Source organism: Perna viridis, chromosome 11, assembly GCF_037379345.1.
Source record: "Perna viridis isolate PV_CMFRI_1.1 ecotype Kerala chromosome 11, ASM3737934v1, whole genome shotgun sequence".
NCBI classification, from domain to species: domain Eukaryota; kingdom Metazoa; phylum Mollusca; class Bivalvia; order Mytilida; family Mytilidae; genus Perna; species Perna viridis.
In genome coordinates, this window is record NC_142455.1 from 1,744,711 (window position 1) to 1,758,580 (window position 13,870).

At 31.7% G+C, this 13,870-nt stretch overlaps 1 protein-coding gene across 4 annotated transcripts in view; it reads left to right on the plus strand.

Moving 5' to 3' along the window:
• LOC148602276 (voltage-gated inwardly rectifying potassium channel KCNH6-like) overlaps positions 1-13,870 on the plus strand; it is a 127,905-nt gene that overhangs the window by 37,845 nt on the left and 76,190 nt on the right. For all 4 annotated transcript variants that reach the window (XM_088553904.1, XM_088553900.1, XM_088553901.1 and 1 more), the window contains exon 2: positions 13,342-13,572. In XM_088553904.1, the coding sequence (XP_088410030.1) occupies positions 13,342-13,572 (231 nt within the window). The remainder of the gene's footprint in view (positions 1-13,341; positions 13,573-13,870) is intronic.

Sequence of the window (13,870 nt, forward strand, 5' to 3'; positions counted from 1 at the left end):
CATGCTGATTGTCAATGCAGTAAATAACACATCAATATTTTATATTTGATAATAAATTAAAGCTTGTTCCAAATTTAATTTGCAGGTTTCTGAATAAAATGAAGTTGAAACTTTTGCTTAAGAATATATAAATGATTTATTATGCCTGTTCAATTATATTATGTATCTGTTCATCTAGTAATCTAATTATGTAGAACTAGAGTTAAATGATCATTAGAAAAAGTGTCATGTTTTTTTTTTTCATTTTTTGTGTAAAGTATCTTGGCATTTGTTTAAGGAATATAGACAATGAAGTTTCATATGAAGCCTTTTAGCAATGATACATGAAATAAAAGTTATAGGATGTGTTGGTAAATTTATACCTCATAACCCCCAGTAATAACCATCAAAGCGATTGTAATGTTTGCCTTTTTAAGATATTGATAGGTCAAATTTAATAAAAGATATACTATGAGATAATTGCGGAAAAATTTCCCCACACTTTTTCCCAATATAAGCAGCCAAAAATATCTACCACACAGATGCATCAGGTTAAATTTAGAAAGCTTTTCAGTTGTTTTCTAGATTGATTGAATATATTTGAGGCAAAAACAACCAAATTGAGTAATTTGTTTTTCTGTATACCTTTGTTCAACTTGGGTTATATTAGAATAAAGATATATAACGAAAAAAATGTGTGCCACCAATTGCCTGATTCTTAAACAGAATGGTACTTAAATGATGATATTTTCTGCAAGAGCTTTAGCTTATGCCATCATTTAACTATTGCGATTGCATAATCAACTAGTTAAAGAGTAAGATGCTTTAAAATTGAAGTTCAAATTCTCCCAAACTTTGTAATGCCATACAAAACAATTTATTTTTGACGAAACAGTGGATTTCAAAGCAAGCATTTGCTGAGACTGAAATACTATTGCTAGCATATCAAGACAGATGTTAAATCAGTCCAAGTTACTTTGATGCTTACATGAGATTGATATAAAATAGTAAATACAAACATTCCAATGATTTGTAAGAGTTATGTCCCTTACCTTAGGTCTACCTCCTTAGCTATTGAGATTGAATAATCAACTAGTTAAAAGAGTAAGATGTTGTAAAATTGAAGTTTAGAGAACAGTGGATTTCAAAGCAAGCATTTGCTGAAACTGAAATACTAGCATATGTAGACAGATGTTAAAATATGCCAAAAATTAGAGAAAGTGCTTCAATTTATTTCTTTTCTTTTCATTGGAAGAATGATTATATAAAGCCATAGGTGAACTGCAATATTTACTCTAAAGCATTGTTGAGAACAAGTACTGTGAAGGTACTATTGTTTGTGGAGTACCAATTTTCGTTGTTTTTGTGGGTAAGCAATACCACGAAATTTGCTATCCAAAGAAAAGGATATTTCCACAGTGTTTCCTGAAAACCACAAAACCACGAATTCAAAAAGCCACAAACTTGTATTCCCTAATCCATGAAAGTTGGTATCCATGAATTAAAGTACTTATGCAGTGTAGTGAAAGCTGTCAAATATAATCCCTGAATAAACTGAAAATCTATCTAAACAAATGCTATCTGAAGTCCCTTTATACTGTATAGCTGGTAATTTTCGTGATTTGTTCTGCAAATAGTGGTATTAAAATTTCATGGTCTTTATTTTTCATGTCTTCAGATTGAAAGAATGATACTTATATGAAAGATATCTTGACTTGAATTTGGCAAGCGTTCATTTTCGCAATGCCCAAAACTTCGCAAATATAGTGAAAATTGGAAACTCATGAACATTTCCCATTATAGGGTACATGTATTAGTTAAAATGTACCAGGTACTTTGAACTATTGAACCTGTGTATGTAAATAGAACACCTCTCTAAAACTAACAAATTATACAGCCCAAAAAGGGTTCAGTTAAGACAGGGTTCATTGTATTATAAATAGGATTATATGATCTTTTCATCCATACATGTAAGTCACCCCTGCCTGATTCTTAGATAAAAAAAAACTCATTTAAATTTAAAGACTATCAACTTGCAGTTTGTAATCTTCATTATTAATGAAAGTACAACTCCTTGTATCTAGCTATTAATGTATCTTTATGTAAGTTAAGTGTCAGTCCCTGTAAGAATCAGGCAATGGGTGAAAATCCATCAATTTGATAGTATAATTTGATTATTTACACCATCAAAATCAAGGAAAAAGACAATATTATCATGGTGCATTGAGTTATAATTTCATTCAAATGCACTGAAAATGAACATTTCAAGGGCAGACAACTCATGTCAAAATCTCATTTTTCTAACATTCTATTGAAAAATTTCTTAGCTAATCCAATGATGCAGAGGTCAAATAGTGATATTTACAAATAGAGAAAGTATCCTTCAGTGATTTCATATTGGCAGATTGGTGGGGTTTTGATATGCATGTTTCTGATTTTTACAATCACTTACACTTAAGAGTTTAGGCAGAATGCAAATGAAAGCAAAATAGATGTGTATGTAATAGAGGAAAAATGCTCAATGTACTGTGAAAGTACTATAATTGGTTGATAACAATTTTCATAGATTAGGGAAGAAACATAAGTTTGTGGATTCTTGAATTCGTGGTTTTGAGGTTTTAAGTATAAACATCAATTGAAATCTCTTTTTCTAGATAAAATGTTCATGCATCAGAGTTGAAACAATGGCTTTGTTGAATGGACTCCACATAGTCAGAATGCTTTTCTTGAAAAATTACATTAATTTTGGGCTATTTTTTAGTTACAATTGAACAATATTAGCCTGTTACCAATTTTTTTTCTGGAACCCTCTATCTGAAACAGCTTCTTCCCTCTCCAATAAATGTTTTTATTTCTCATATCTTATTTATTGGTTTTTTGATGGTATGTACAGAGAACAGTGGAGAATGTATCATGATATCTAACTGAAGATAGATTCTTTATACACTGATGACTTTTTTAAACCAACTTTGGCAACTGCTTTTTATACAGGCCCATAGGCCAAAGGAGATCGGAGGTTCTACTACCCTCTCCTGCCTCCTCCCCCAAAAGACAACAAAGACATTAAAATGTGAAAAAACGAGTTCAAATTTAATTGGATTCGCAGTGAAATTTTGTCAAAGAGTAATCAAAGGAACCAAGGTTATAGCAGTAATCAAAAGAATGTAATCCAGGGACAAAGACCAGACATGGAAAACAGACATACATAACAAAGAACATAAAGTAACTAAAATCATACATACAAAGTAACAAAAGCAAATGAGCAACTTGGACTCCACTAAAAACTGGGAGCATGGACCAGGTGCACCGGTAGGGTAAGGGTCCTCTGCTTTTCTAGAAACACCCACAGAGTTGCTCATAAAAAGTCAAGTCTTGGGTAGACAAACGAGGAAAGGAAAACTATGACCTGTTGAATAAATCGGTTTTCATGGTGCAAATGGATACACCATAACAATCCAAGAGTTCATGATGACGATCATAAAACTTCTGTAGTGATGATTTCAATCGTGTAGCAACATAACCCTGTTCCAGGAGCTTATTTGTTAGAGCTCTAGCGCAAAACAAAAAGTCTGCATAGTTTCGGCAAGCTCTGGCATAACATATGAGTTGTGATATGAACACTCCATATGCAGGTGCTGAAGGGATGTTGCCATAGATGAAAGGAAAGTTGACAATTCTGAATGAAAAGTCATCACGTTTGTCGTAATGTTTGGTCAGTAGTTTTCTTTTATCATCGATTTCTAAATGTAGGTTAAGATATGAGGCTGACTTCACTGTGTCTGTAGTATATCTCAAGTTCTTTGGGGTAGATGGGATGTATCAAATCCCCGAAAATTAGGATTTGGCCATGACTCCTTTCCCGTCTTGGTTTTTTGTTAAATAAATTCATCACATTTATGCTATTGTTATATTGGCTTGAAAGGTTTCCTATACTTTTGATGTTGTCATTGCATCTGCAAGGTATTGCAGTACCTAGTCTGCGCATCCAGTACTTCTCTCTTTCCCTACGATAGATTTTACTTAGAACAGGACTGTTCATAGGATAATAAATTTTTTCTAAAATACAAACTTTCATAGAGAGGATTGAATGATCTTGTTGATTAAAATGTTGATATACTGTCAGGAATTTGGTGGTGTTAATTCCTGAACGATGACCGCACATTCTTTTGTTTAATCGTTCTTGTGTTTCTACGACATATACTAAACCACATAAGTTGTATTCTTATCCATATAAGTAAACAAAAGTAACCATGGTAACCTCCTTCGAAACTCCCTGTAAACAGTTTTAGCTGATGGGCATGCTTTTTATGTATAATCCAAATTAAGATAAAATTTTCTTCCTTTCCCACTTAACTGCCACCGCTCTTGGAATGTTTTCATTTGCAACCTGAACATTTTTTTTTTTCAGCTTAAGGAGGTAGACCTAAGGATGGGATATAACTCTTGATATTAGTGATATGCTTGTATCATATTCCATTTCACCAAAGCCTTTCAAGCTTTCATTTGAAATAGAGTGAAATCAGTCAAAGTTACTTTGATGCTTACATGAGATTGATGTAAAATGCAGAAAACAAACATTCCAATGATTTGTAAAAGTTGTGTCCTTCACCGTAGGTCTACCTCCTGAAGCTGTGCTAATATTTAAGCAATGCATCAAAGTATAAAAATCATGAAATATGCATATGTCCTAAAAAATACTATTTCATCTTTCCAAACCAGCTATGTTGTAATTTAAAGACCTATGATGAATGAGCGAAAGGTTGTTGACTATCAATAACCGCCATTTAAACATCGGAGAGAAATTGTAACATTTATATGATTTAGAATGACAGTTCTGCCGTGATAAATGGATTGTCATCTCCATATCTCACAATATTTAATTTTTATTGGAGATGAGCATTTTGCAGATGATTCCAGTTTTAAAATATCATTTTGCCAATAGCTGCTAAGTCTTCTAATGTAGACTGAATATGTCAGGTTTAATGTTTAATACGCTTTAGGGATTAAATAAACTTTCTGTACTAGTGACAGCAAAATGTTCAATAACTTAACAACCATATTAAACTGGAAACCTTGAGTATTTAGAGGATGATCATTCTTTCAAGTTTTTGTTCTGGATCATTAATTGTGAATGTATGTAAAGGCATATGATGTGAGTGATTTAGGTTGCTTTTTGATGTCAACTTCCTGCTTCATAGGTTTCAATATGATCACCACAATGTGTGTAACTTTTTATAATTTTTTGCTTATGGCATGTTGCAGTTAAAAGCTGCATGTTTTTTTTGGGTTTTTTTTTTTGATTGATCTCCACATGTATTGATTTAATGTTATATCAGCACTTTTTTCTCTTGACTTTTGACCCTTGACTGTTGACCCTACACTTTTATGTACTTCATAATAGTCATATTGCTGGTAAATCTTTAGTTTTTTTTTACAAGGTAATGACTAAAAAAACTTTATGGTGATAACCCAATAAACTCAACAATAAATATAAAAGATAGTTGAGATAGTTTTAGTACCTCTTACCATAAATTTGATAAGAGGTGGATTTTACCATCTCTTAAGCAAACTGTGCATTTTGTTTTATTGTTTCCACAATAATTTTCACAGATTTTGATTAGTCTGTGGGGTCAGAAGGGCATGTTGTAATTTTTGTTTTTTGTCCTTGTTGTTTAAGTTGTATATATACAGACAAAATATTGTCACATGACTATCACATGACTTTCACATGAATTGAGCAAATAAATTTTGTAACAAATTTGACATTGACTTCACGTGAATGAAACCTTCACATGAATTTTACATGAAAGTCATGTAGCAAATTTGATGTGAAAATCAAATAAATTTCATGTTGAGTTCATGTAAAGATTTTTCACATAAATTTCATGTTAACAGTATTTATCTTTATGTCTAGAATGGTAAATTGTATAAGAGAAACTCACTTCAGCCTGGAATGTTGAATCTCCCTTTTTTTTCAAAGTAATTGGTATAATCACAAATTGTAAAGTACCAGTAACAGCTAGATATGATAATATATATTTACATGCATCATGATGCATTAAGATTGAAACTTGAATCGTTTGATCAAAATTAACAGTAAAATATCTTTGATTTCTGATGAGCTGCCTTTTATCTTGAATTCATGGAAAAAAAATATTTCTCAGCCAATACAAATTTCATATATATAACTTTTCTTTTATTTCACTTAAATATCATGCAGACATAGATTGTAATTGTATTATTATTGAATAAAATATGTTTGAACTAATTATCATTAAAAGTAATTAATATGTCTAAGATTGGGAAAGTTATTGAAATTATAAAAAAAATTACTTAATTCTATTTAAAAAAATCAGACCATTTTTTTTCAACAATGATCATTTTTTCCCCTTTCCAAACCTCCATTTTTCACAATTTAGATTCTTAAGAAAAAAAACTATAAGCTTTGTAGAATGGGAAAAAAATGACTTATCTCTGCATAACTCTTAGGTGGGCCAGTATTTTATACTATTTTATACTATCTGCTAGTATGGTGAGTAAAACAGAACATTAATTTCATAAGATCTACCAAACACATGTTCATTGCTTTTTGTTGAGGAAACAAACGTGGAATCAAAATCATTGACTGTTTTTTCTCACTTTAATATTTATTCTGATCGTGGTTGCGATAGAATACTTACAAACCTTGCGTTTATTTACATTTACATTTGCACTTCATAGTTGGAGTGAATGTTTCCTGCCAAAGATATTTTTTTCAGTCTGATTTCGCTAATCTTATTGTTCATTGGCATAGTTTGTACTATGGAGTGAAGTTGTGGAGTGGAATCTTGTAGTCAAATTTTGGTAGGAGTTTAATGATACATTTTTTTCTAAAACGATATGTATTGTAATATTGGATATGCCTGACAGAGTAATCAAGGGAGCCAAGGTTATAGCAGTAATCAAAAGAATGTAATCCAGGGACAAAAACCAGACATGGAAAACAGACATACACAACTAAGAACATAAAGTAACTAAAATCATACATGCAAAGTAACAAAAGCAAATGAGCAACTCAGACTCCACTAAAAACTGGGAGCATGGACCAGGTGCACCGTTAGGGTAAGCGTCAATATGTACCATGATATGTTTACAGAGATTTATATTACAGATTTTAAGTTGGAAGGAGGTTTCTCGAACTCCATTTCTTCGTTTTTCATGAATAGTTAGGATTTGATCCATCATTTCATTTGAAATGAAGCATTTAATCAGATTTTTTTTTTCTGAGCCATTAAAATAATTTTGAACCCCTTACTAACACAAGAAAATGGCATCTTATCATTAATAACTGAATTGGCCCTAAGTAATGTGAATTGAATCCTCCATAAAAATACTTTGATTTCAGTACATTCGTTAGCAAATCATTACCCCCTTAAATTTTTGTATGAAAATTTTGATTTGATAGAACTGAGATCAAACGGAAATGTTGTTATTCAATCCTCTCAGGCTTTTTATTTCAGTAAATAATAAAATGGCGACCAAAATTTGTTTATGGTACAATGTTCGGAAAGTGGTAGATTTTCTATGGTAGAAGGGTAGGAAGATTCTAATTCTGACCGGTAGGTTTGAATTTGAAATTAAATGTTTGATTCCAATATGTTATGTAAAATTCTAAAACATGTATATGAAAATAAAATAACTGTTTGTTAGAAGTTGATACATATAGAATCTACAACTGTTAGAAGTTGATTATAGAATTTCTCACATCGAGTGAGAATAAATTTTATAGTTTTGATCGCAAGGCTCGCCGAGCTATTCAAACTATCAAATTTATTTCTGTTTCTCTAATGCCCTAAAAACGTCAAAAATACCCAAAAAATGAAAAGCGCACGAAACGTTATGATTCTGATTTGTAGGAAACATGTTGATGTCACACAAACGCAACCATTCCAAACAAAAGAAACCAGACGATTTGAAAGGTTTTTTTCTCACTTCAAATCTTCCCGAGTCCCTTCATAATTCTTATTTAAGGTAAGAAAACTCCAAAATTATCTCATTTAACTGAAATGTAACTACAATGGCAATTGAGGAGATTCAAGATGGAGTCCAAGACCATCGATTTCTAAGCCAAACGAACTCTGAGAACAAAAAAGTTACTAGTGAAGAGAACATTTTTTTTCCACACCGGTCAAGCGGTATGAAAATTGAAGCAAATTTAGAAAAAGTGGGTTCCATACCTGCTAATTGCATAGAAATGCAAAGTACAAAAACATTTCCTGTCTTATCCATGTAAACAATTCCTATTATTTGCATAACATTATACCAAAAGTTAAAATATTCCTCTTAATTGCATAAATATTTTTTTTCCAAATTTACTCACAAATGTACCTAAGTGGATAAAACAATACATCATTAGTGAAATACCTCCGTTTTCTAAAGAACAATATTTTCTTTTTTTTTTAACCTGACAGTGACAGAGATTTAATTTGACATGATAAAAGAATATGTTCTTCTTAAACACGGATTATATGGGCTATTTTCCCTTGAAATGGTAATTCCTGTTAATTGCACATTTTTTTTCTGACAAATAGGCTATGTGATTAAACAGGACTCCACTGTATTTAAAAGAAAAAAAAAACTGTCTATATATGTTACATTCTAAAACAAAACTACATGTAATTTTCAGTAAGTCAGTGGCAGTTTTGAACAATTAAAAACTCAACAGCACCAAGTTCTGCTCCAAAATTCTCCAATGTTCCTCAACATAATGCCACTCCATGATGCCAGTCCACAACTCCACTCCATAAATAAACCATGCCTTGTTCATTTTGGTTTAGATAAACATTACATTTGTGTGATCTGGTAATAGAGTACATAGACTTGGTGTCTTTGTTTAATATCAATTTAGTTTTTATACTGTGCCAATGGCTTTTTACTGTTTATTTTATTTTACTACCTTTTTATTTGTAATTTGTTTTTTTTTTGCTATGATAGAACTGTTTGAAAAGTACCATTAGTTCATTGACCAGTCTACTTCTACTGAACAGATGATGGTTACTCATTGATCAAGGTCAATCTGCATGTACCAAGATTTTATTTGATCTGAACTGGAAAAACAATTGAAAAAGAAAGGAAGAATTTCTTTAAAATTCTATATGACATCTAAGTTTAAAATGAAAACCCAGAATTTCTCATTGCAATCTATTACTCAATTTTTGAAATCAATCTATCAAAAATCATTTATAAAATAAACAAACACAGTGTTAGGATAACAGCTTATTGCTACAGCACAGAAAACAATAATGTTAAAAAAAAGACAAAAAAAACAAATGAGTAAATGATGTAAACCACTACAAGTATTCTGATGAGCTCTATAATTGTCAAAATGGATAGTGATAAAGGAAAGTCAAAGGGCAATATCAGGGTTAGAAACTGGAAAGTTGAAAACTACCACAAGGTCCTGACTTGTTACAGGCATTTCGGATTGTAATGGTGAGATAAAATATAGTGTGATAAACATTCCACTGCCATTATTGTTAACAATTTCCAGTTTATTTTAACACAAATGGGCAACATAAAATTGCCACCCTTTAAAATCAGTACAAATCACCACAACATTTGTTTAAAGCATTTTACATCAATCTCATCTAAGCATCAAAATAACTTAGATTTATTTCATTCTGTTTCAAATGAACGCTTGATAGGCTTTGATGAAATTGAATATGATACAAACATGTCACTGGTTTCAAGTTATGTCCCTTACCCCAGGCCTACCTCTTTAAACAGGTGTTTGTTTTGCAAGGTTCAAAATACATTTAACATAATATAATGGGAATTTACAAATGACTGGTTTAGACAGGTGTTTGGATTATTCAGTTTTCAATTTACACAGATTTCAGTGTATCACAAAGAAAAAATTCTTATGTCAAAAACAATTTTATGATAGTTCCTAATAACCTCCCCCACAATTCTCTGATTTAGAGGTCACTTGGGTAAATTACTGCAACATTACTGTAATTAAGCCTTTCGTACCTCCATGAAGTGACTATTTGTTTAGATTTACTGAAGTATAACATATGTTTTATACTTTTGTTTCATGGCATTATTTGATAAGGAAAACGCTCTAGGAATGAAATGTTTGTTTGATCTGAGGAGAAAACTGGCAATTTAATGAATTGTGCCAAATTAGAATTAGGCTTAATTATTCTGCTTTTTGTTTTAATAAGTTTGATCTTGGCTGAAAGGTTTTTTGGTGGTACATAATAAACTTTACAATGAGATTTTGTTTACAGCACAAGCAATGATTATGTTCACAGAATAGAGTTAATCTTCCCTTGGCATTCATCTGATTAACTTCCTTACAGGTACTGTCCTGGAATATTGGGATGGAGTTTAAACTTCTATATGCCAATTCAGTTGTTTAAATTGTCCAGGTAAATACCAAAGAAAGTTCACAAGGTGATTGTCATATGAGAGTTATCAAGAGCACCAAGATTCTAGCAGAAATCAAAAGAAAGTCATCAAGGGACTATGACCACACATGGAAAACAGACAAACAAAACAAAGAACATAAAATAACCAAAAATAATACATACAAAAGTAAATGAGCAACTCGAACTCCACTAAAAACTGGGAGCATGGACCAGGTGCACCAGTAGGGTAAACGTCTGAGGGATGTTGCTACAGTTGAAAGGAAAGTTGACAATACGGAATGAAAAGTCATCACGTTTGATGTATAGTTTGGTCACTAGTTTTCCTTTACCATGGATCTTTAAGGTCAAGATATAAGGCTGACTTCACTGTGTCTGTAGTTTCCTTTATCTCAAGTTCTTTGGGATAGGTGTGATGTACCAAATACCTGAAACTAGGGTTGTTTAATGATAGTACATCTTCTACAAAGGAAAGACAAACTCCAGTCAATGAACATCATCATTTTATGCGCTACAATACTGTGTTTTTGAAGCTTCCTTTATTGTTTTTGCATTGTCTAAAGATATTGTTATGCATGATAATCTCCTTTAGGACAAATCAAAGACTGGATTGATTGATTAATGAACTGATTGATAGATTGATTAAAACTTTATTTGTACTTTTGGTATTTTTATCCGCCCATCTAAGACAGGATATATTATGGAATACTGTTCTGTGTGTCTGTCCGTCATCAACACTTCGGACAATAACTCAAAAACGCTTTCACCAACTATTATGAAACTCTGGTGAATTGTTTATATCTATGGACGTAAGCTCCCTTTCAATTTTTATAAATTTCCGATTTTTTATTTCCGTGTAATGAATTTTTATACTTATAAAACGAGGATTTTTTGGACAACAACTCAAAAAGAGTTTCACCAACTTTTATAAAAGTTAGGTGAATTGTTCATATTTATTGACGTAAGCTCCGTTTCGATTTTTATAAATTTCAGATTTTTCTTTTCCGTGTAATGAATTTTTATACTTAAAAAAACAGGGATTTTCAAGTTTTCAGACAATAACTCAAAAACACTTTCACTAACTTTTATGAAACTTTGGTGAATTGTTCATATCTATTGAAGTAAGCTCTCTTCTGATTTGTATAAATGTATATACCTTAACACATATAAAAGGTACTTGGTAATGTTGTTAGAAAAGTGTGTCTTGAACAAGATAGAAATGTATGGGTGAAAACTTAGTTAAACTTGAGGTAGCCTTGATAGTGCCAAATTTTGTGTGCTTTTTTTATTTACTTTTTTGGGGTGGGATGGGGGGAGTGTATTTGACAGGGCTCACAGTATTTCTAGTTGATCATATAAATTCATTAAAAGCATAAGGACAAGTTTAAAGGGCAACAGGCATATCATGCGCTTAAAGCACAGCTCTTTATTAACTTGGATTTTCCTTTAACTTCACTTTCAACTGCTGCAATCAATTTGTATATTGCCATTTAGAACAACTTGACTCAGCCATTTCCTTTAACTTCTACTCAGTGACAATGTAATTTCCGCATTAACTGACATAAAAAGTGATATAATGTTTTATGGATGTCATGGAAATCTAATATAATTGATGATAGATTGGGCATTTCTGTTTAACATGTAGTTTTAAAACTCTCTCGTACACTGGCCGTCTTTCTAAAAACAATATTTTATGCTTTACATCTAATACAATTGATTAAAGATTGGGTATTTCCGTTAAACATGTAAGTTAAACTCTATTATACACTGGCTATCTTTCTCGTTATACAACATTTTATGCTTATGCATAAAGGAGTCAAGTGTATCGGTTTTACTTAACTGTCTATATGTCTGTGCTATAAATTTTCAATAGCTAGAACTCTTTTGAATCCTTCATGAACATGATTTGTTTGGTATAGACATTTATCAGTTAGAAAAGCAGAGGAAGCTTACCTTACCAGTGCACCTGATCCATGCTCCCAGTTTTTAGTGGAGTCCGAGTTGCTCATTTACTTTTGTAACTTTGTATGTATGATTTTAGTTACTTTATGTTCTTTGTTGTGTATGTCTGTTTTCCATGTCTGGTCTTTGTCCCTGGATTACATTCTTTTGATTTCCACTGGGATCTTGGTTCCCTTGATTTCTTTTTTTAACATTTTTTCTTGATAACGTCTTTAAATTTGGTATGGAGCGTCTAATAAGAATTGAAATTTGGCATTGAAATTTACAGGACAGATTTGAATGAAATGACAACATTTGCCTCTTTATTTGGAAAAAAATATGATAATGTCAGGTATTGAGCTTCATTTATTTTTTACTTTTATTTGTTAAGCTACTTTTTTAAAATTTGGTATTGAACTTCAGCCACTGATTGCCACTTTTTATTTGAAAAGATTTGAAATTTGGTATAAATCTTCAGCCTTAAGAAGTTGGTATGAGGCTTCACCCATATTTTAATATGAGTAAAGTTTTGAGATTTGGTATGAATCTTCAGCCTTAAAAAGTTGGTATGAGGCTTCACCCATATTTACTTTTTTAATATGTGTAAAGTTTTGAGATTTGGTATGAATCTTTAGCCTCATTGGTTGTATGATATTTACCACTTTCTCTCAGTCCACTGCATATCTACCAGCATGGTATCCTAAACTCTTTGATGTTTGGGGCACATCCAGGATTTCAGGTCAGTGAAGACATACATTATAACTAAAGACCATAACAAAGCAGGACCATTTTTTGTTTGGAGAATTTGAAGATTTCATACAATCAAAATTATTTATTTTCCTAATTCTAGAGGGGAGGACATATATATATCCTTGCAGCAGGCAGCCATTTTTTTTAATTCCTGCCTGAGGTTGTTTTCTTGGTTTTCCTGTCCTTGGAAATCCTTTTGTTATTTTGTCAATATTTTCAATATCTTCTCTGAAAATAATTTTATGTTTCTTTTTTTTTTCAGACAGAAAATTTGTGATAGCAAATGCTCAAATAGAGACCTCACCAATTATCTTCTGTAATGATGGATTTTGTGAACTCACTGGATATTCCCGTGCAGAGGTTATGCAGAAGTCATGCATATGTGACTTCCTCCATGGACCACTTACTGGTTCCCTGGGTATTCTACAGATCAAAGATGCTCTCCAGGGAACAGAAGAAAAACAAGTGGAGATTTTGTACTACAAAAAAGATGGTGAGTTTCCCAATTTTGATATAATTTAGATTTGACATTATATGAGTAATTCAGCATGTACTGCTAGAAAAGCTGATGATTAGTGCATCTGGTATATGCCACTAGCTCTTACATACCTGTTAACCCTCCCATATTAAAATCTCCCACATTAAAATATAAGATTTGTGGGAAGTTTTTGGTTAAAATTACTATATTTTCTGTGAAGAATGCTACCAGTAAATAATTAAATTCTATCATAAATAATTGCTTATACATGTATAAAAAAATCTGCCACATGAGACCATGACAACAGGGGAGA